Below are 24,110 nucleotides of genomic sequence, written 5' to 3' on the forward strand. Positions count from 1 at the left end.
TGGCTCAGTCAATTAAGCGTTTCACTCTTAGTTTTGGCTCAGGACACGATCTCACAGTTTCATGAGTTCAAGCCCCACGTCGGGCTGTGCACTGGCAGCATGGGGCCTACTTGAGATTCTCTCTCTCTCCCTCTCTCCCCACCCCCCGCCACACTGTCTCTGTCTCTCTCAAAATAAATAAATAAATAAACTTAAAAACAAAAAGCCTCAGAACTGCCTTAAACCTCTCAATTAGGAAAATCCCAAGGTGATTCCAATACTCACCTCTGGTTTCAATTCTAGATTAAGTACAGCCAAAGAGGTAGAGCTGAGAAGTTCTGCAACCGTCTATTTATATATGGAGGATGTATGTGAAAAGCCAAGGAAAACTGTGGGTTTCTGTCCATAGCCGGCAATGAGTGGGGGCAGGAGGAAAGCTCAGTTTGGGACCTGCTGAGTTTGAGGTGTCCCTGGCGAAGCCAGATGTAGATGGTTAGTAGGCTGGTAAAAGCTGTGGGCTGGAAATCCAGTGTGGCTCCTATCAGCAGAGACGTGGTGAGCTAACCCATGGAATAGCCTGAGACAGTTTTAGATTATAGAAGTCACACACGTTGGCCAAGGATGAAAGCTGTGATAACACCCACACGTAAAGGGTGGATAAAGAGAGGTCCTCAAAGGAGAAGAAGGATGGAGCTCAGGAGAACACTGTAAAGCAGACCAAGGAATGTGGGTTTTTAGGAAGGGTAATCAATAGTGTTACATGTTACAAGGAAGTAAGGAAAGATTCTGAAAGTGGCCAGTGGCTTTAGCCACTGTGGGAACAATGAAGATATGCTGGTATAATCTGTTAGAATGAAGGGGCTTTCTGGACGTCACATTAATAACCTTCAGTGTTAAGACCAAGTCCACCTATTAAGTGACCTTAGCCTTCTTTTCCTTTTTCTGTTCAGCATGGTATGCTTTTATCCTAAACTTATCAGTTTACTTTTAATTTTTTGAATTTTACAGGTGTTGCATTTTAAATTTCTCTCACAGTGAGTGGTAAAACAAGAGTTATGTGACCCAGGATGGGCACTAGTGACTTCGAGGGAGAAACTTCATTTGAGCTGTGGGGACAGAAGCAGCGTGAGGAACAAATGGAATGCAGGAAGGTGGAGACAGTGAAGGAAGACTGGCCTTTCATGCACACAGACCATGGTGGGAAGGGAAGGAGGACTGTGTGGCTATTTAAAAAGTCTTGTTTTTGTTTTTAAGAAATAGGCTTGAGCAGGTTTATTAATCTGAGAGAATACTGCCAGAAGAAAGGAAGCAGACACAGTTGCAGGAGGAAGAGGGGACATTGGGAGGAGCAGAGTCTCCAGGGAGTCAGGAGGGAGGAAGATCCTGAAGGAAGCAGGTGGAAGAATGACCCTTGGAGAGAAGGAGCCTTGTCCCGTCATCTGAGACAGGATGCAGGAGGGAAGGGAAGGAGGCAGATAAGCCTGCAGGTGGTAAAGGAGACAGCACAGGAAGTGAGGCAAGATCCTGTCCGACAGCTTCTGTCTTCTCTGCTAAGTAGAGGGAAGTGGTGTGACAGGCAGAATGGTGCAGTCTTGCCAACAGCTCTCATGGGGGCTGATCTGGAAGAATTCACGGTGAATTGGGAACAGCCACCCTTTCTAAGCTGTGTTCCCACTGTCAGAGCTTCTCATGTCTCTCTCTGCCTTGACTACGATGGTTTCATCAACAAAGAAGTTTTAAATTTTATACAGTCAAACTGACAAGTTTTTTTCTGTACTTGATTTCTAACCTGTGAGCTATTATTAGAAAAGCCCTCCTTACCTGAATATTATAAAATGTTCAGTCATATTTTTAAGGCTTTTGTAATTTTTTTTTTTTTTTACCTTTAATCTGAAACTTGTTTTGTTAGAAGAAGCAAGGTAGCTCTTTTGCTCCAATACCCATCGTGGTCATCTCATCACTACTTATTAAATGGGCTATTTTTTTTATTCAATGATTTGAAATCTCCTCCTCCTCCTATCTTTTCTATTTTTTCTAAAATAGTAAATTCAAGACTGCAATTATCAGCATGCTGTGTGTCCTCCTGCCATGGGAGAAGGATAAGCATTATGCTCATAATATGGTTTTACAATCATAAACTCCAAGTGGCCTCAGGCTGAAAGTGAACTTGCTGGCTCAGTACTATGAAAAAGAAAACCATGGCATCAACTAGAGTAAAAACAAAAGTTGTTAGAGTTGGCAAGTATCCCACACCTCTTCAAATAAGCAACATTGAATAACCCTAATCATAAGACAACATAGCTACTTATGGTTCTTCTATGGAACTAATGCTTCCTGATGGGTCTACTCAAAGTAGGTCTGCCCAAAATTAGACAACTTACAGACATCATCCCGGGCCTCCTTTGTGGTCGAGGAAGATCACTGGGAACACCTGTCTTTTAAATTGCTCAAGCTCAAATAAATGAATTTTCCTATGCCTTATGGATCGGAATTCTAAACATGCCCATGAAAATTTGTATAAGGGCTTGAGCAGATTCAAAGCTCTACTTCTGAGAAAAGTTTTGCCCTTGCCAGCAGGCCCATGACAGGCAACTGGTATCAGAAAAAAAGTGGTTCTCTGTCTGGAAGTCGGTACCAGTTGAGCTCCTCAATGCTTCTTCGGAGAAGCAAGCTCCACTCCCTGTCCACCTGGCATTTTAGGTGTAATGATGTCTCTAAAAATCAACTATGAATCTTGGTATTATTCATACTCATTTAGAGGAGTCAACCTGGACTTGACTGGACACTTAGCACCTGCCCCAAAACACTGTCTGACCTGTAGGTGTGAAAGCCCATACTTGATATGCCATATGAAAGTGATCCATTCTTCTATATATTATTAGGAAGCTGGAAGCTCAGTTTTAATGACCTTAGCCCTGCCTTTTGTGGGTCAAGATTTAATGTTACACAGAGGCAGTATCACAAACACTCATACAAAGTACCATTATGCTTTTTGGAAAACTGTAGCTAAAGACATCGCCTGTCATATATCTTACATAAAGCACCTCTCACCTAATGGTGAGATAAACAGATCATTTTAGTTCCAGTACATTGAACTCTATTTGTTTTACTGACTTCTAAATGGAAGGAAAATTTCCAAATTCTTTCTATGAAGCCAGCATCACCGTGATTCCAAAACCAGACCAAGACACCACTAAAAAGGAGAACTATAGACCAATTTCCCTGGTGAACATGAATGCAAAAATTCTCAACAAGATATTAGCCAACCAGATCCAACAATACATTAAAAAAATTATTCACCATGACCAAGTGGGATTTATACCTGGGATGCAGGGCTGGTTCAATATCCCCAAAACAATCAGTGTGATTTATCACATCAATTAAAGAAAGGACAAGAATCATACGATCCTCTCAACAGATGCAGAGAAAGCTTTTGACAAAATACAGCATCATTTCTTGATAAAAACCCTCAAGAAAGTAGGGATAGAAGGATCATACCTCAAGATCATAAAAGCCATATATAAAAGACCCAACACTAACATCATCCTCAATGGGGACAAACTGAAAGCTTTCCCCTTAAAGTCAGGAACATGACAGGGATGTGCACTCTCACCACTTTTATTCAATACAGTATTGGAAGGCTTAGCCTCAGCAATCAGAAAACACAGAGAAATAAAAGGCATCCAAATCAGCCAGAAGGAGGTCAAACTTTCACTCTTCACAGATGACATGATACTGTATATGGAAAATCCAAAAGATTCCACCAAAAAATTGCTAGAACTGATCCGTGAATTCAACAAAATTGCAGGATATAAAATCAATGCATGGAAATCAGTTGCATTCCTATACACCAATAATGAAGACAATAGAAAGAGAAATGAAGGAATCGATCCATTTACAATTGCACCACAAAAAACATAAAATACCTAGGAATAAATCTAACCAAAGAGGTGAAAAATCTATACACTGTAAACTATAGAAAACTTATGAAAGAAATCGAAGAAGACACAAAAAAATGGAAAAATATTCCCTGCTCCTGGATAGGAAGAAGAAATATTGTTAAAATGTCGATACTACCCAAAGCAATCTACATATTCAATGCAATCCCTATCAAAATAACACCGGCATTCTTCACAGAGCTAGAACAAATAATCCTAAAATTTGTATGGAACCAGAAAAGACCCCAAATAGCCAAAACAATCTTGAAAAAGAAAACCAAAGCAGGAGCCATCACAATCCCGGACTTCAAGCTATACTAGAAAGCTGTAATCATCAAGACAGCATGGTACTGGCACAAGAACAGACACTCAGATCAATGGAACAGAATACAGAACCCAGAAATGGTCCCACAAACGTATGACCAACTCATCTTTGACAAAGCAGGAAAAAATATCCAATGGAATAAAGACAGTCTCTTCAGCAAGTGGTGCTGGGAAAACTGGACAGCGACATGCAGAAGAATGAACATGGACCACTTTCTTACACCATACACAAAAATAAACTCAAAATGGATGAAAGACCTAAATGTAAGACAGGACGCCATCAAAATCCTCGAGGAGAAAGCAGGCCAAAACCTCTTTGATCTTGGCCACAACAACTTCTTACTCAACATGTCTCCGGAGGCAAGGGAAACAAAAGCAAAAATGAACTACTGGGACCTCATCAAAATAAAAAGCTTCTGCACAGAGAAGGAAACAATCAGCAAAACTAAAAGGCAACCGACAGAATGGGAGAAGATATTTGCAAACAACACATCAGATAAAGGGTTCATATCTATCAACACCCAAAAAACAAAAAATCCAGTGAAGAAATGGGCAAAAGACATGAATAGACACTTCTCCAAAGAAGACATCCAGATGGCCAACTGACACATAAAAAAATGCTCCACATCACTCATCATCAGGGAAATACAAATCAAAACCACAATGAGATACCACCTCACACCTGTCAGAATGGCTAACACTAGCAACTCAGGCAACAACAGATGTTGGCAAGGATGCGGAGAAAGAGGATCTCTTTTGCACTGCTGGTGGGAATGCAAACTTGTGAAGCCACTCTGGAAAACAGTCTGGAGGTCCCTCAAAAAGTTAAAAATAGAACTACCCTACGACCCAGCAATTGCACAACTAGGTATTTACCTAAGGGATACAGGTATGCTGTTTCGAAGGGACACATGCACCCCAATGTTTATAGCAGCACTATCAACAATAGCCAAAGTATGGAAAGAGCCCAAATGTGCATTGATGGATGAATGGATACAGAAGATGTGGTATATACATACACACACACACACACACACACACACACACACACACACGTATATATACGTGTGTGTATACATATATATACGTACACACACACACACACACACACACACACACACACACTGGAGTATTACTTGGCAATCAAAAAGAATGAAATCTTGCCATTTGCAACTACGTGGATGGAACCGGAGGGTATTATGCTAAGTGAAATTAGTCAGAGAAAGACAAAAATCATATGACTTCCCTCATATGAGGACTTTAAGAGACAAAACAGATGAACATAAGGGAAGGGAAATAAAAATAATATAAAAACAGGGAGGGGGACAAAACAGAAGAGACTCATAAATATGGAGAACAAACTGAGGGCTACTGGAGGGGTTTTGGGAGGTGGGATGGGCTAAATGGGTAAGGGGCACTAAGGAATCTACTCCTGAAATCTTCATAGCACTATATACTAATTTGGATGTAAATTTAAAAGAATAAATTAAAAGATATTCAATTAAAAAAATAAAAATAAAAAATAAAAAAAAATAAAATATTTTTGTCTTTGGGGGCACCTGGGTGGCTCAGTCAGTTAAGTGTACGACTTTGGCTCAGGTCATGATTTCATCGTTTCTGAGTTCGAGCCCTGCATCAGGCTCTGTGCTGACAGCTTAGAGCCTAGAGCCTGTTGCAGATTCTGTGTCTCCCTCTCTCTGCCCTTTGCCCACTCACACTCTGTCTCTGTCTCTGTCTCTCTCTCAAAAGGAAATAAACATTTAAAAAGTTTAAAATATTTTGTCTCAGTATTGTATTTTACTTTTTTAATTTTTAAGTTTATTTATTTTGAGAGAGAGAGAGCAAGCAGGGGAAGGACAGAGAGAGGGAGAGAGAGAGAATCCCAAGCAGGCTCCTACACTGCCAGCATGGAGATCTAGGAGGGCTCAAACTCACAAACCCTGAGATCATGAACTGAGCCGAAATCAAGGGCCAGACTCTTAACCGACTGAGCCACCCAGTGCCCCATCTTTGTATTTAACACTGTAAGCTTCTTTAAGTCACTTTTCGAAGTAGAGGGAATAGAAGGGACAGAAACACAAGGGACTTTAACTATTTTGTTAGCCGCTATATTTCCAGTACCTAGAATAGTGACTGACTTGTAGTTTGTGGTCAGTAAATTCATTGAACAAATAACTAGAAAATGAATGATTAGCGAAATATGCACATACACATGCATGCACATACCAGGGGAGGCTGCCAGGTTGTTGTGCATCATCCCTCATTTTATTAGCAATAATCCCAACGTGAGGAAAGTTTTTGTTTGTACTCCTTCATTCATTCAATAAATCTTTGTTGCACATCTACCATGTGCCAGAACCCCTGTGACCCAAGTTGTCATTCTTGAGGGACTCATAAATCTATTGGAGTAAACTGAGGGAGCCATCAGACAATTATGGGACATTATTATGAGTACAATGGTAAGAGATGTGTGCAGAAACCCTGAGAACTCAGAGGAGGGAAGTTGACCAGCTAGAAACACAGGGAGTAGGGGCAGAGAGTGAGGACCATTCTTGTGATAAAGGTTGTGGTCAAGGTGAGCATCCAAGGATGAGCAGGAGTTAACCACAGGGAGAGGGAGAGGAAGAGAAGACTCCAGGAGTGCCATTGGCAGAGGCAAAGCAGAGAGAACCAACATCTAGTGGGGGAAGGAACTAGAAGGAGCTGGATGTGGCCATGGCATCAAATCCAGGAATGTTGAGAGGTGAAGCAGTAGGGGATTGGGAAGCCTTGCACAATTCTGAGAAGCCTATGATTTATTTTCTATGAAGTCAGGAGTTTTTCAGGGGGGTTAAATTGGGAAGTGGCCTGGTCAGATGCACACCTTAGATAGGTCACCCTGATGGGATGAAACCTGGAGACGAGACGAAGGTGGGCAGAACCAGTTAGCCCAGGTATTAACTGATTAGTCTGGAAAGTCATGTGATCACAGAGACAGAGAAAGGCAAAGGAGAAATATTTTGGAGAAAACTGTATCTTTTAATTCTTTGTTTTATAGTTACTAGTATTTCTATTCTATACTTCTTCATTACTAGTATTTTTGGATAGCTTCTAAGGAGCTCTTGTTTTGTGAATTTTCTTTTTATTGCCTACTGCTGTATACTTTGTTCCCAAAGCTTTTATGACAAGTCTTGACGCACAGAATAGAAAGTAACAACTGCTAAAGTTGTTATGACAAAGAACTGCCGATTCTCTACTTGCTTGGTGAGAGCAGAGGATAAGAAACACGTAATGATGACTCTGCTAAATTCACTCCTGAGGGTATATAGATCTAGATCCGAAAGCAGGTATGCAACAGAAAATTTTAAAAACTTATTTGTAAGGTTATTTAATCCTCTCAGGGCAACAGAAAGGACTTTAATGTCAACACATAGGCTTACCCACATATGTACACCTAAATTAAAAAAGATATAAATCATCTTTAAAAGAGGTTTTAGGATCACACAGAATACAGAGACAATGCCTTAAAAAAGATACGCTCCTTGCTAGCAATCTTCCAAAAGAGTATTCTTTTCAGTCATTTTTTTCTCTTTTCCAGAGTGGTAACAAGATAATGAATTAATAATTCAGGCCCATCGTCAACATCTGACTGGCATTACCTTATGCACGATGAGCTCATGAGTGCCATCTGGAAGAGTCCTACCATCTTCCTGCATCAGGGGGACGAAGGAGAAACCAAACAATTTCTTCTCTCCTTTCTCCTTTGCTGTGAGAAAAAAAAAGAATTATTTGCTTCTTTAAGCGCCTATTTACAGACCTGTGTTCGGATTCACAGATTGCCAACAAGTGTGATCATCCAGAAATACAATCCACATTCAGCAGCTCCCTATACACAACAGTAAACAGCTTTTCTTGGGAGACCTCTATCTACAGTAGCCACCTTCCAACCCATATTCCTGCCCCATAATCTCCAAACTATGCTGCTTGACTAATTTTCTTCATGGGACTCACTCTCTGAAATTATGTTTTAAAAAAATTTCTGGATTGCCTATTTTTTCTCATCACATCCTCCCCTCTATTTCCAGGTGTAAGCAGCACTGAGGGAAGGATCCTTCTATTTTATTTTATTCTGAGCTTGGTATCTCAACAAGTACCAAGAACATGGTAGATTCTCAGTACGTATATGTTAAATAAATGAAGAAGTGAGTGAATGAATGTGAAGCTCAATGTTTTGCTTACTACTTGGGCAAAGGTAGTTTCTAAGCTCTGCCTTGGTCTATAAAAGAACCTTCCCTATGTCCACCTGTGTGAAGACAGTCCTATGGAAGCTACCTCCTTGGGATCTTGGACATGCTGGAAAACAAAATGAACTACAATCTATAGTTTAAGAAGAGCTTATTGCAGGAGTATTCTGGAAGATGGAAATGAGGCAATGAGGTTTTCAGATGCCCAATGAAGAATTACAATGGCTGGAAAGGTCAAGTATCATTGGCAATTATTTGTAGAGAAGGAAACTGAGGGAAAATGAGATCACATGATGTTGGGTAACCTGCTCTACATCTTGAGTACCATTCCAATTTTTTCCAACAAGCTTCCATTTCTCCAAAAATGGATAAAACATTAAAAGAAACTGGTTGGTTCAACTGGACTGTCTCCTTGTATTTGGATGTGTAGGGAGGAGTTCCAGGGCCTTGCAGCCTATCGGGGGCTGGATGGTTATTCTTTCCCACTCATGTGTGCAAGTGGAGAGTTATACTTGATGGAAGAGTCCAGCTTTGGAATGAGGATTAGAGCTAGAGGAGTGAGATATGGTGACCCTGAAGTTCAGACAAGAGGCTTTAGTAATACATCATTTCCTCATGATTGCTTCTGGCATTCAGCCACAGGGGAGTGGGGCACCACACAGAGAATAGTAATTTTGCCTCTCCAGTTTTGGCCTCTAGCATGGGGGCCCCCCTGAAAATGTGATTATAGCAAAAGATTTTCTTTTAAAGTTATTAATTTCAACCCCATAAAGAAACTGGGAAAATATCAATGTTTTTAAAAGTGAAATGAAAAGCACAGTGAAGATCTCTAGGATGAGATTTCTACATCAATGAGAAAGCTGGCTATGTAACTCATGATTTAGGGGAGAACACATAGTGAGAAGTAATTTCCTAAATTTATGTCACTATCTTTTTGGTGTGGTTTTTGGTATTCAATTTGGAAGGCTAAAAAGATTCTGTGAATGAATAAAATTAGCAAAGGTTAAGAAACACAGCAATAGTTTCCCCAAATATGCCTTGTTATAAAAAAAAAAAAAAAGCTAAATAGCAAAGTTTAAAGTACATGGTCTTCTGTCCCAAGTTACTAGTTCAGCATTAATAAATTGAATGGATTATTAGGCACAATATGATCCCCTTTCACTAATGAGGACCCTAAGTTTATCAATTCTACCTCCTAATTTTGCCAATTCATTTTTTCTAATACCCCAACTCCAACAATTGTGCCCAGGGACCTCAGATTTACTGACCCTCTCTCCGCGCCCATCAGCTCTCACTTCCCATTTCTACACCCCACCCTTCTGATCACTTAGGATCCCCTCAACCAGCTACTCCTCCACACTTCCCATTATAATGTTGTGGGTCGAAACCCAACTTGCACTTACACCTATGCCAGACCGATCTCACTTAAATTAATGCACATTAACCGCAGATGGACACTTAGCTGGGAAAACCTTCCACATATTTTTACCCAACTCACTTTTTCACTTTTCTAGATGGTGATTTCATCCATCCTCTTCCCTTTTCAAGCCTCCCATACCTCAGCCCTTCCCTCACTCTGAGCGGATGCAGAGAGGACTCCCACATGTTCCACTGAGGAATGCACCTGCTTCGGCTCTCCGGCACCATGCCTCCATCGTCCACTCAACCCAGAGCGCTGGACCCCATGCTCCCTTTATGCAAGGGAACTCCTCCTACACTTGTCCCATCTCTCTTCTACATCATCAGTTTTCCATCTCTTCCAGATCATTTCCACCAAATATGCTTTAGAACTCTATCTTAAAAAAAGAAAACAACAACAACAACCCTCCTGTGACCCCAGTTGCATTATAGTTACTATGTTACTATCTCATATCTCTGCTCTCTTGAATTCTTTCTAGCAAAGCTTCTGAAAAGATTTGTCTGTACTTACTGCCTGCCCTTCCTTTCCTCTATCTCAATCTTGGACTCACTCCTGCCAGACTTTCATCACCACAAATCCACTAAAACCACTTGTCAGATTCAATGACTTCCATGATGCCAAACGGGGTGGTAATTCCTCTGTCCTCAACTTAATTATCATTGGCACCTGACATATCAGATCAATTCCCCTCTTGAAAATCTTTCTTCAATTAACTTCCTGGATTCTATTTCTGGATTCTCCTTCTACCTCACTGGCTACTCCCTCTTAATTTCCTTAATGGCTTCTTCTCATTCTCTCAAGATCTAAATGTGAAAGTACCCCAGAAATCCACCCTTGAACTTGCCTCTGCTATCTAAATTTACTCTTTAGGAATCCAATTGCATCCAGTCTCATGGCTCTGAAAATCATGGGCATTGGTGATATGCTGGAGCTGGCCTGTACTGGCTCACAGGAGATGACAGTGTGCATCTATCCTCAACTCCAAGTTCAGTGATGGTCATGTTGGTAGCTTGAATTTAGCCATGGTGGGAGCATTTACTTGATGGAAATCAGCAAATACTATAATTCAGGGCTCTCCTCTCCCCCAGGCCAAGTGCTGGTTATTAAGTATTTACAGCACAACAATGGGCCCTGTGTTGTCCTCAAGTTTGTCTCCAGCTTGGACCTCATTCAACTGTCTATCTGACATCTTTAATGTCTAAAAGACTTCTCAGATTTAATATGTAATATTTGGGTTTTGCTCTCCAAAAAGATTCTTCCTGTTGCCTTCCCCCACTTCATTAAATGATCACTTCATTCTTAGGCCAAAATCTTCAGGGTCATCCTTGACTTTTCCCCTTCCTTCACATCTAGTCTATCAATAAATCTGCAAAAAAGAACTGGCCTACTACCGTCCTAATGCAAACCACTTTAACCTCTTACTTGGGGGACTGCAAAAGCCTCCTACATGGTTTTCTATTCCCACCTACAACCTCTCATCTCAAAGCAGCCAGGCTTCTCCTTAATCTAAATCCTCTAATGGCTCTCCTCCCTGCAAACAAAGTCCCAAGTCTTCCCCATGACTTAGAAGACAATATGGGATCTGGCTCCCCTGCTCTGTCTCTGGCCTCATCTCCAAACTCTCCCAGCTGCTCATTCTGGCCTCCTTGCTATTCCTTGAAAATGCCAAGCAGGTTTCAACCTTAAGCGTTTTGTATTCACTGTTCTCTCTGCCTGTAATATTCTTTCCCCAGATACCCAAGGGCTCATGCCTTTATTTCTTTTAGGTTGCTGCTGATACATCTCCTTATTAGAGAGCTCCTTTCTGATCAGCCTTTGTAAAATAACAATACAGCATCATCACTTTCCAGCACCTAAATCCAATATAATCTTCTTTACTGCACTTATCACTACCTGGTATAGTATGTATTTATTTGCTCAGATATTGTCTGTCTCCCCTTTTTAGCACAAAAGCTCTATGAGAGGAGGTATTCTGCTATGTTCACTCATGTATCTCCAATGCCCAGTAATGTGCCTGACACATAGTAGGTGTTCAATCAACATGCATGTCATGATAAAAAATACTTTTTAAATAAATACATGTATACAGAGAAATATCTGGAAGCTCATGTGATAAAATGATTGCCTGATTATTCATAGTTGATGGGATTATGGGGATTTTTCTTCTTCATGCTTGTGCCATTTCTTCTGAATTTTAACAATCAATATTTAAAAAAAAAAACACTGTGAACAATGTTTGAAGTACAAGGACAAGAGGACAGATGTAATACATTTTACTGAAAATAGCCTTTATTTCATTTTCCAAGTTCTCTGTCTAAATTTCTCCAAATGCTTTCTCCCTTTTTTCTCAGTTCATCTTTACTTTCCTCTATCGTTTTCTTACCTTAAAGCTCAAAGCTCATATGAGGCTCAACTGAGAACTGGTAACAGGGATTGGGGAAGGAATGCTATGGCACCATTCCAAGTGCTTTATGCTTTCCCCCTCCAAGTCCTTTCCATGACACTCCTCTGGGAATTTAGAAGAATGTTAAGACCTTGCTAGTCAACTCCCTACATTCTAAAACGTCCACAAAAGCAAAACTACTGGACCTTCCTGAGCCAATTCCAAAAACATGCCATCATCCCTGCAGTGGACAGTCCTTCTCTTCTCTCTGAATCCTGGTGCACTACACAGCGCTCAGGTGAAGTCACCGCTCAACTATTGGCAATGCCCCCATTCATTCCAGACTAAAGAGGAGTCTGCTGCTTCTCCAATAATGTGACTCTTTTGTACCTACCATGTATTACACTGTTCTTGAAGCAAGATTCACCAGAACCTTCTCCAGTCACAAGGTACACTTCTGGTAGTGTCTAAGACACATTTCAGGGACACAGGGATACCAGAAGATCCCTGGACTGGGGACTGGAGCGGGCCAGGAGTAGGGGCTTGAGAGGAGAATTAAAATAGAGATGTCAAGAAATGACAATTTTAGGGATAGCAATGTTCACATGGGCAAAACCTATAACATCTCTACATCTTGGGTTTTTTAAATTTGTAAAATGAAGCGATTACTTCATGTCATCTCTAAGGCCTATTCGGACTGACATTACTAGCCTGTCATTAGAATACTGTCTGAGACTGCACTGTGATGCAGGTATATGCAAATCAGATATATATCTGAGCCAGTCAGAGGCTTTCCTAGGCACTTTACAGGCCTAGAAAACTCCTCCTGGGTTCCCCGGAGGCGTCTGAGAGCTGGATGAGCTCTCTGCTGGAGAAGCAGCAGGTGGGTCAGGACTGCCCCAAACACCATAAGCCAGACACGTTTTTAATGCGTGTCTCCCCTTTCTAATCTTTCTAGACTATGAAAGTGATCAACTCATTTTTATGAAAATGAACAACTTAAGAAGAACCCTGTAGACTTCCACAGGTATTTTTTTCCTTCCTTGTCCTTCCTGTGTGTTTCCACAGACGTTACTGGTTCTTTGAGAAGAAGTGAGCCCACTCACCTTTCAGGACTCCACTCCCCTTCATTTCTCCCTCTCCAGGGTCTCTGGTTTGTCATACTTTCTGCAGAGTAGCCCACGTGGTCACTATAGCTCAGTAAGGACACTACCCCCACACAAGAGAGCCAGCCCCAAGAAAACACTTACTGGAACAATGCCGAAATTCAAAGCGGATGTGTGCGCCCCTGAATTTATCCACAGGAATAGGAAGTTTCAGCAGTTCGGACCACCTGGGACTGTTGTTATGATAAAGCACAAAGGAGTGGTACTCACTAGCTGGCGGCTCTCCAGAGCCAAAGGAGATAAAATCCTAACAAAGGAAACATGCAGGTTAAAGACAGCTTCAATGAAAGATTATTTGAAAAACAGCAGAGCAATTGCTTTGCTCTATCTGCCTGCTCCCCAAACAGCACTTCATGTAGGCCCTCCCTGGGCCCTCGCTGTTCTACACTTGCATCTGTTAGCAAGTGTGTCCACTTAATCCCCGTGCACATCTCCCAGGGCCTCCGGAGCCAGGGGTGGACCTCTGTGACAAGTGCAAGATGGGCAATTGCACGCCCAATGTGGAGTTCAACTATGCGGCAAAGTCCTCAACCTGCTGCAGTCACAAGCCTGTTCGGTGCCTCCCTGAGAAATGCACACAGCCTCCCTGAGGCTCACGCGAAACACTCCTTCCATTAAGGACCTGCTCCTATCACCCCAATCATCAACAGCACCCCATTCCTCAAGCCCTGTCTTGACCAAAATGAAAACAGACAGGATTCAATGTGGTAGTCTTTATTTTTTTTAACCAGTCGCCCAAGACAAAGTGTTCATCTCCAAAAGTATGACAGATGAAAGGGGAAGAGTGGGGTGATACTAAAAATGCAACATTTAAGGAATAGCTGCTCTGAGGAAATTACTGACATGATTCCTTAAACAATCAAACTGTAAAAGCCTCTCTGTTCTTCTACTGTCTCTTCTGGAAGGTATTTCAGTGATTTAATAAAAAAGGGAAGAAAACTACCCTGGGGCGGAGAAGAAACATAAGGTGGAAAAGACTGTAAATCAGAAGTTAACCAATCACATTAAAGATGAACCCCGAACAATGATGTGGAATTGTTTTACCAGAAAGTACCCACTATCCACGTACCTTTAAGATCTGGCCACTACTCTCCACAATGAACATAGTGACTTCCACATTTCTGGCCACGCTCTTCCCTCCTTTTTCAAATTCACCCCTTTCTATAGTGATGTACAAATCATTCCTCATTTCACCTAGTAGGAAAATTAAAACCATGTTTTTAGAGATAAATGTTTCTGTGAGTGAGTGTATGTGTGTGTGTATGTATAAATATATACATATTATAAATATATACATATTATATACATACACATACATACATATATATTTTATATATATATTATATATATATATATATATATATCTTGTAAGTATAATAAAGTACTCTATCAAGAAAAACTTTAGTTCATAAAATGAACTGCTATAACATACATATAAAAGTAAAATATATTATATTTACACTTTTATAAAAGGGCCCCCACCTTCATTGCTAATACCCAAGAAAAGTAAAGGCCAGCCTCTGCCGGTCTGAAGTTGCGACACTGAAAATGTACATTTAGGAGGTGAATACAGGGACGAAGAATGAAGGTGTTGTCAAGTCTCACCATTTTTCAATATTTCCCTCATTTCATTTATGAGGTGTGATTACAAAATGACAGCCTAGCAGGGTGGCTCAAAGAAGCCAGACTCAATACTTTATAGACACAACACTTAGAGTAGAAGAAAGACCCACATGGAATAAAATGACAGGACTGCAAAGGGTAGAGTTACAATTTAAATCTTTTTCTAAATTCACAGACAAAATGATCTCACTGCTGGAAGAATCCAGGTTAGGCTTTATGAACACAGATGTAGAATAATTCAGTTATGCAAGACAAAGTTGGCTTACTGTTCCTTACCATCAAGCTATAACACAAATAAGATCCGAACTGCCATATTCTATGAACACATACACCAATTTTTTTTTCTCAATTGGTTATTTATAAAACTTACTGCCACAAGAAAAAAGAAATTTGATGCCAATGACCAAACTTAGGCAAACACACTGACAGCATGCTTTTACCTTTCCTATGAGAATTAGATGATGGGTAAACAGTGAGTGAGAAAGAAGTAAACACAATGTTACCAGAAAGTTTTTGAAGATAAATACTGGTAAGTTTGGCAACATTGAATTCACTTTTACTTAATATAGCTTTCAAACATTAGAAGAATCAAAAGCAATATATATATTTTTTCCTAGTAAAAAAAACCTTTCCACAAAAAAAAGCAGATCACTAGAAGAAACATAACCACACAAGTAAGCTCACAAAATTGGGAGATTTTTAAGACTTCCTGACAGCAGTGTGTACAAGAAAGTACCCTAACTTTCAAATCCATGGGGGAATACCAGTGTGACTGGTCACCTTCCTCCATTAAGACAAACTTTTGATGATGGCATCATTTGCCAGTGACCTGGACTGACCAGGAAACAGACGGGACATGAAATAGAGAAAATAAGTAAGTCCCATAAAGGATGAAATCTAAACCACCCTTTATAAAGAGTATGTAGAAAACACATTGGAAATAGTTGATACAGTGGTCTCTGGCTTATGAATTTCTAGTTCTCTCATACAAATCAATTTGGGGAGGCAATGAACTTGGAATTCCAGGAGAAAACCAATATATTTCAACACATTTAAAATTATATCTGTGTGCTTTGTAGGTTTTTGTTTGAACCACCTCTCTTTTTTTTTTTTTTATTTTTTACAAAGTGGCAAGTAAATATTTTAAGTTTGCTACTTAAAAGACTACTACACACACACACACACACACACACACACACACACCCTTAATAAAAGTGCATTTTAATGATTTAACAATACCATTACTAAATTAATAGTGCATTCACAAACTCCAGCCTCTAAATCAACCAATTTGAACAAAATCAAAATAGGCCTGATATGCTACTGGTCGGCACACGTGCTATTTCAACACTATGTTTGGGAAAAAATTCTTGACGATAGTTCCCCCACTAACAGATTCGGCAGATAAAAAAGCAACACTCAAATCGAGGCAGATTAGAGCAAAATATGTCTGTTAACAATAGCAAAATTCCTTTGCTTCTTGGAATAGGTGACACATAATGAGTAGCTCTGCTTACAGACAGACTAAAACATACAGTGGGTGATGGGAAGTATGGCTACAGGGCTTTCTACTTTAGGAATTTCTCATAATGAGTAATTAGCTAGTCCAAACCACACGGGGCTTAGCTGTCCTGCAAAACCAAGAATAAGTGTTTCCTGCGAAGGAGACTTCCACTCTCATCTCTTGGGAGGAAGGGCAACTCTGACTTTATCAAAAGCAAGAAGGGATGAGGGAGGTTTGTAAGGTGACCTGTTTTCCCCAGTCTGTAGGCTAGGCCTAAAGGATGAATAGGGGTGGTGGAGAGATTAATGTGTTTCCAGAGCTATGAAATTCTTCATCCATGTACCCACTACATGCCAGATATTATTCTAGGCCTAGGAGACCCAGCAGTGAACAAAGCAAAAATCCTTTTCCCACAGAGTTTGGATTCCAGTAATAGGGAGGTCTTTAATACAGAAGCCAAATATATAGTATGTTGCATAATAACAGGAAGTTCTGCGGATAATAAGACTAAGAAGGGGCACAGGGAAAGCGGGTGTTTCATGAGAAAGACGTCACTGAGAAGATGAGAGATGTGAGTAAGCTATGGTATATTTTGGCAAAGAAGAAAAGTTGAAAATGGCATGAGCTTCCCAAACCAATCCATAAAGCCTGTTTAGCTTACACCGTAGCTGGATTCTTCTATTTCTTCTGAATTCAGAAGCGATTGTGAATTCAGATAAGCCTAAAGGATGTAGGGTAAACAGGAAGATTAGAATCAAAGATCTGGACTCAAGTCTCTTTCTCTCTACTGTTTGCTCTGTGTGGTATCCGTCTAGATGGGGTAATATAAACCTCCAGGCCTCAAGTTTTTGAGTTATTAAAATGGGGGTGGGGTAAAGACAGAGGCAGGGGTAAAAGAGGTGGTAGGAGGGACAAGACTACTTTGTTACGTTACACTGTTTCTGTGACTTACAGAAGAACTTCTGAAATACATACATTCATAAATTCAAACACTTTAGGCACATGCTTTACTTTTCTGGTCTTTAATGGTCATTATCCCTGCAACCTTTTCCTCTTTTGCAAACCTTTTAGCCTCAAATAAGATTTCTCTGAAAAGGGAATACACAACAAAGAGAACATTTCTCCTGGATGACATTCTACGTATGTCTCCCCAAGGAATTCTGCAGCTTGCTATGTTCCAGTACTGCCACGTACCGTATCTTGCCAAAACGTGCAGAAGGATAAAGCTGAAACGTGCTAATTAAAATCAATACACCTGAGGTCAGCTCTGGAGAAAACTAATAAGCCCAAATGCTGTTAAGAAAGCATCTTGGGTAATTAAGAGAGAAACCATAAAGTGAGTATGAAATGGAGTCATAGCACTAGTGTGAAAAGCTATTTTCCTGACAATGTTTATTAACACCTTGCACCTCTCAAATTTAATACTCTGTAAATTTGATGTGCATAACACCTGTCTCTGTTTAGTAGGCCCAGTGGCTTTGCACGTGAAAGCTTCGCAAAATATCACTGTAGACAGATAAATATAAGGCCACAACAATGGGAACAAATTCAAAAGAGTTCAGTGATTACAGTCAAACGGGATCGATTTATGGCTTGACCTCAATAGCCAAGAGGTTTCCATTATTAGCTGAAACCCTGATCTTTGATTCTATGCTGGGAATGCCATGGATAAAGCCCAAGCTCGCCACATCAAGTAAACTACTGCACTCAGCCACAGGCTAGCCAAGTGCCTTAGCTGGGCTGGGTACTTGGTAATATTTATGGAACTGGAAAAGTTCCTGCCCTTCCGTTAAAAACAAATCGACAAGTGTCTGAGACGAGGGGTATTTCATGGACTGAGATTATGACAATGATGATGACGGTGGCGGTAGTAGATAGATGGTAGTTCCATACTTTGCCAAGTGCTATACAGAGAACAGCTCATTAAATGCTCACATCAAGGTTAAAAGAAGGCCCTATTTTTCCATCTTACAGATAAGAAAATAGGTGTATAAATATTAAGAAATGTCCAACATATTCTAAGTTTACATTAAAATCAAGTATTTTCAGCATGAAAAATATAATTTAACAGGGTGACAATGGCCATCAAATAACCTAGTGTAATTCAGCTTTCTTCGCCAGAAGATCAGTGCCTTAAGAAAGGAAGGTATTAGTCCTACTCTGCTCTGTGTTGGTCAGATCAGACTTGAGGCACTGATTTCAGTTCTAGACACCATCTTTACAGGACAGGGACAGACACAAACGGCATCATCTGGACCATAAACAATACAGAGAAAGGACTCAGAGCCCATCAGCGGAGGGATGAGGGTGACAAGAGAATTAAGTGAATTTAAAGATGTTGAGGTTTCAAGCAGAAAAACTCAACCCAATAGATAGAAACTAGTCCAACACCAAGAGGTCATTTTGAGATCTGTGTTCTCGGGTCATTATCAATATTCAAGTTATGTGCCTGAAAAACCATCGCTAGGAACCTGAGGGAGAATCCATGCACTGGATATATGGCTGGGCTGCATGGCCCTTCAGGCGTGTGGCAGGCAGAATAAGGACACCTCCTGTACCCCAAAGAGATGTCCAGGTTCTAATCTGGGAACCTGTGAATATGTTACCTTACACAGCGAAAAGGGACTTTGCGGTGATTATTCATTAAGTTAAGGATCTTGAGATGGGAGACTTTCTTGGATTATCAGGGTAGGCTCAAAAGAATTATAAGGGTCCTTATAAGAGAAAGAGGGAGGGGCACCTGGGAGGCTCAGTCAGTTAAGCGACCGACTTTGGCTCAGGTCCCTGACTTGCGGTTCCCAAGTTTGAGCCCCGCGTCAGGCTCAGTGCTGACAGCTCAGAGCCTGAAGCCTGCTTCGGATTCTGTATGTGTGTGTGTCTCTCTCTCTGCCCCTCTCTCTCTCAAAACTAAAAACATTAAAAAAAAAAAAAAATGTAAAAGAGGGAAATGGAGGCAGGAGGGCCAGAGACAGAGAAGGCGGTATGATGAGGGAAGCAGACATAGGAATGATGTGGGGGCCATGAGGCAAGGAGTGCAGGCAATCTCTGGAAGCTGGAGAAGGCAAGGAAATGAATTCTCCCTTACAGCCATCAGAAGAAATGCGGCCCTGCCGAAAGACCCGGATTCTAGCCCAGCCAGACCTGTGCGTACTTCTGATCTCCATAACTGCAAGATAAGACTTTTGTGGTGTTTTAAACCACCCCTCTTGTGGTGATTTGTAAGAGCAGCTATAGAAAGCTCATACATATTGTATTATGTATTACCATGTATTATGTATGCCAACTATACCCAAGATTCTATCACTTAATGATAACTTCATGGGTGAGGGCAAGGACAGGACAGGAACCCAGGTAACTGGAAATCAAAGCAGAAAACAGAAAGGGAAAATTTATGGATGGGCTGAAAACTGAACTTTGGATTTCTCACATATGGTGCATCTTTGGTGAAACTTATCAATGTTTTTTTCTCCTTTTTGTGTCATTCTCATTTTTGTTTTGCCTTATTTTAGGAGAGTATTATGAGGTATTGAACTTTTTTGGGGGGTAGCTTTTCAATTTTTGTGGACTACTAAGAAAATAATGGCAAATGCTATAATAGCATCCATGATAGTCTTGCCAGAACAGTGTTGCATAAAGACAGGAGTAGAGATGGGCTGTGGTTCCCTGATGCCCACGATATTCTAGGACAAGGATACCTGGTAGGGCCAGCTGGGGAAAGTCCTACACCCTTGTGTAATGGGGCCTGTAAGCCTCAAACTTTTGGAGGTGCCAGCTCCTTCACCATTCTGATTTGGGGCTGGAATCCCACCTCAGTATAACCCAGATGATCCTTAACCTCCACCTCTTGGATCACCGTGGAATTCATTGGTTGAAAGTCCACAACCCCCTCCTCTAGCATGATCATGGGGTTCAGGTCTCAGGCAAGTGGTTACATGCGTGGAGGTCCAGTGACTTGGAGTGAGGGGTGGTGAGCTTTGGTTAGATTTAGGATGTATTTTTAAGGAAGTTTGAATTATATCACACTGGTTCCCACCTGCTTTTGCCAAAAGAAGGCTTATCTCAGGCAGTCCCATCTACTGATATGTCTCTGTCAGTAAGTGATAAAGAATAACATTTATACTTGAAAGAACAGAACTTCATATCCCCTTAAACACGAGGCAAACATATGCACAACATTCCTCTCACCCCAGTGTGCAAATCATTATCTAGTCAGCTTTGACCAAATAGAAATTTGACTTATGTGATCACCTAACACCCAAAGAAAAAGGAGGCTTACTCTGAATGACACTTGAAAACTAAACTTAAATAAATCTTGAGATGAAGATCAAAGCTACTACCACTGGCAGCCATTTGAAACCTGGGTTCTGCTAATTGTTTTCAAAGTGAGCCTCTACCTCCCAAATTTCAACCCCTCCCTTTCCCATCACTCCACAACTTTTATTCAATTCCTTTCAGGGTTAGGAGCTTCAAAGATCTCCTACGAAGACTGAATTTACCCTAACAAACAATGACAGCTTAATCAGTTGATACATGAGAACAAGTTTCCAAGGGAACAATGCACAAATGGGGAAGACAAAGTCACGAGGCAATGATGAAAGCAATGATCATGCTGCCTAAAAGAACCATAAACTCAGTCAGAATGGGCCTTCAGGCTGGGGGAGGCACAGCTTGACCTTCCATGACATTCCTGACACATCAGCTAGCTTTGCTCCAAAATGTCTGGTGGATGGAAACTTAGTCCTTCCCGATATTCAGCAGTGGCCCAAGTCCTACTCTGCACAGTCTGTTAAGACATTTAGAGGAAGGCTGTCCAATACTGTAACCACTGCCACATGTGGCAGCTGAGTACTTGAAATGTGACTTGGCTGGAAATAAATGTGCTATAAATGTACAATATTCACCAGCCTTCAGGGATGGAGGGTAAAAAAGAGAGTGTGAAATAACTCATTAAAAATTTTTTATATGAATCACCTATTGAAATGATAATATTTTGGATGTGGTGGGTTAAATAAAACATATTATTAAAATTAATTTCAACTCTTTGCTCTTACTCTTTTGAAAGTGGCTACTAGAAAAGTTAAAATTGCATTTATGGCTCTCTAATTACATTTCTACTGGAGAGCACTGATTGAAATATTTTTGCTGCTCTCCCCATCATGGGCCCAGAGACCAGACCATGGAACTTTCTGCAGAATTATTTGGTTTGTACGTAGCAGTGATGGAGCTTCAAAGAAAGTGACTTATATTCTTTGAAAACTGGACACCATAAGAAACAAAGTGCTGGATGGCCAACGCTTAACAACAGGGAAGGGTCATGCAGCTTGAAAGCACATGGCCAGATCACCTCTTCACACTAGGTGACATCTTAGAGACGTGCCCCTACAATAGCCAGACCAAGGGGAGAGTTTCTGCTTCTGTGTTTTCCCCGTTCCAAAAAGAGTCTGGCACTGATTACATCCTATGATCCTCAGCAGAAGTTTTGTGTATGCTCCCATCAGTGTCAAGACCTCAGATAACTCCTTCTGTAGAGAGGCAGCGACTATGTTGATGACCTTGTCCTGTGGGGATAAGCATGGGCCTCACCTGTCCTGACCCCTAGCAGAACACAAATCAATTCGGAAAGATGAGTCTAGACAATGAAAAGAAAAAAAATCATGCCAGCAGACTGTCAGTGCAACATTGACATTAGAAATGTTGTTCTCCTACATTGTCTCATTGAAGAATTCAGCTCAAGTTTTCATTAGAGCCACCAGTGAGAATTAACTGACAAGTCAACATTCTGAAAATAACAAAGGGAAACAAAACAATGAACACATGTTTGGCAATGTAAAAAAAAAATTCCACTCAGTTTTAAAGCTGCTTTCAGCTGTTTGTGTAAATATACACACCTCTCCCTTCTTCATCGAATGTGGAAGATTAAGCAGCCACCCAAGAAAAAGGAGAAAAGAAAAAGAAGCAGGTGCTTTAAAAATCATCTCTTGGCATCGCTGGCATGCGGACTTGTGTCCACGAGGACTGATCCCCTGGGCAGGGGGACCAATGCCGCTCTAATGTAGTACAGCAAAGGGACAGGAGCGAGCCTTATTCCAGAGAAAGTTCATTTCCATCATTAAAGCCAGACAAAGGCGGCATGAGCACAGCACATCCCAGACAATTATTCAGCTGGTGAAGTGTCATGTTGCTTTATATTTTTCCACTTCTCAATGATACTGCCCAGAGACCAAGCTGAGGAATTCTTCCAGCAGCTGTCTGCATTCTGTCTGAAAATATGTTTTTTATATTAGATTTGCCCATCAATTTGCTTCCCAGTGGCATGAATTTTTTTCTTTTTTTGTTACAAAGGAAAATACCAGTTATTTATAGCAACTGAAGGAAATAATGAAGGGGTGCAGGAGCCACTGAATCACAGGCCACCAAGTCAACAGTTCTATATACACAGTCATTTTCAACAAGAGTAGCATGAGACTCTCAAGCAGAATGGGTCCTTAAGCCAGGTCAGGTCACCTCAGGAAACTTTCCAGGCTCTCTGTTAGCCTTCCCCGCAGGAATAGGTTTGCACAGAGACATCACAAGATGCTGCAACAGGGCAATGCCAGGCACTTTCTCTATCACATTAGGTCTTTATCCACGGCAGTCCTAGCAGCTCTCTTACAGCTGTGCCAAAGGCCCTGTCAGATGCAACTTCCTGCACTTGTTTCCACAGGTGGGATTTACAGGATATAATTTCTAAAAATACTGTCAACAGTTTGAGATTATTTCATTTGGTCTACTTTTCTCTTGGTTGTGGAGGGTGGGATGAGGGGCAATGAGAAATACTACTATCTGGCATTTACTTGGATAGTGTGATTCTCATTAACTGCTACCTTCTCCACGTAGAAATGAACCCTCCCCCCCCCTACTTTTTTTGTCCTTTTACATTGCTAAAAGAGACCTGAAAAATACATCTCAAAAAGAACTAGGAAAGGTGGCGAAAAACATTTGGTATTTGTATATGGCTGCTGATTTACATATATATATCTTGGGTAGAAAAATCCTTTAGGAAGGTGAAGCTGCTGCCCAATAATTATTCTTATCAAAAGCTGTAAGGACTTCCCCTTAGTGACTTCACTAACATTTTCTACCAAAGGAAGTATTTTCTGGATACTATTTCAGTTTTCCTTCTTATCATGGTCATAAAGAATGCAACATGGCCCTACAAGTTACCCACGCTAATAAAAATGTCAAGATATTTTTAAAAACTTTTGCTTATTTATTATCATACACCTCATTTCCTTCTTTAGCATGGTCCATTTGAACTCTTTGAAACTGACAAATTTGAAAAATTTCTCAAGTGTCAAAAACAGACATAACACCCATATGTCAACCCTTGGTCCATCCCACATCACTTACCAGGCATAATAATATTAGAAAAACCCAACTTTCTCGTTATAGACACTCCATGAGAAAATACTGATGAGTATTCTCTTCTGATTTGTTCAATGTCTCCATGCAATAGTTGTAGGGAAACTGCTAAACCTAAAATAAATGAGAGATAACAGAGTAAAAAATAG

At 40.7% G+C, this 24,110-nt stretch overlaps 1 protein-coding gene across 1 annotated transcript in view; it reads right to left on the reverse strand.

Annotated features, from left to right (window-relative positions):
- The window catches only part of DOCK4 (dedicator of cytokinesis 4), a 430,451-nt gene that overhangs the window by 147,622 nt on the left and 258,719 nt on the right, over positions 1–24,110 (reverse strand). The window contains exons 13-16 of the mRNA XM_042922426.1: positions 23,950–24,075; positions 14,503–14,627; positions 13,518–13,680; positions 7,880–7,986 (exon numbers count right to left, since the gene is read on the reverse strand). Of these exons, the coding sequence (XP_042778360.1) occupies positions 7,880–7,986; positions 13,518–13,680; positions 14,503–14,627; positions 23,950–24,075 (521 nt within the window). The remainder of the gene's footprint in view (positions 1–7,879; positions 7,987–13,517; positions 13,681–14,502; positions 14,628–23,949; positions 24,076–24,110) is intronic.

The sequence above is a fragment of the Panthera leo genome, chromosome A2 (genome assembly GCF_018350215.1).
Source record: "Panthera leo isolate Ple1 chromosome A2, P.leo_Ple1_pat1.1, whole genome shotgun sequence".
NCBI classification, from domain to species: Eukaryota; Metazoa; Chordata; class Mammalia; order Carnivora; family Felidae; genus Panthera; species Panthera leo.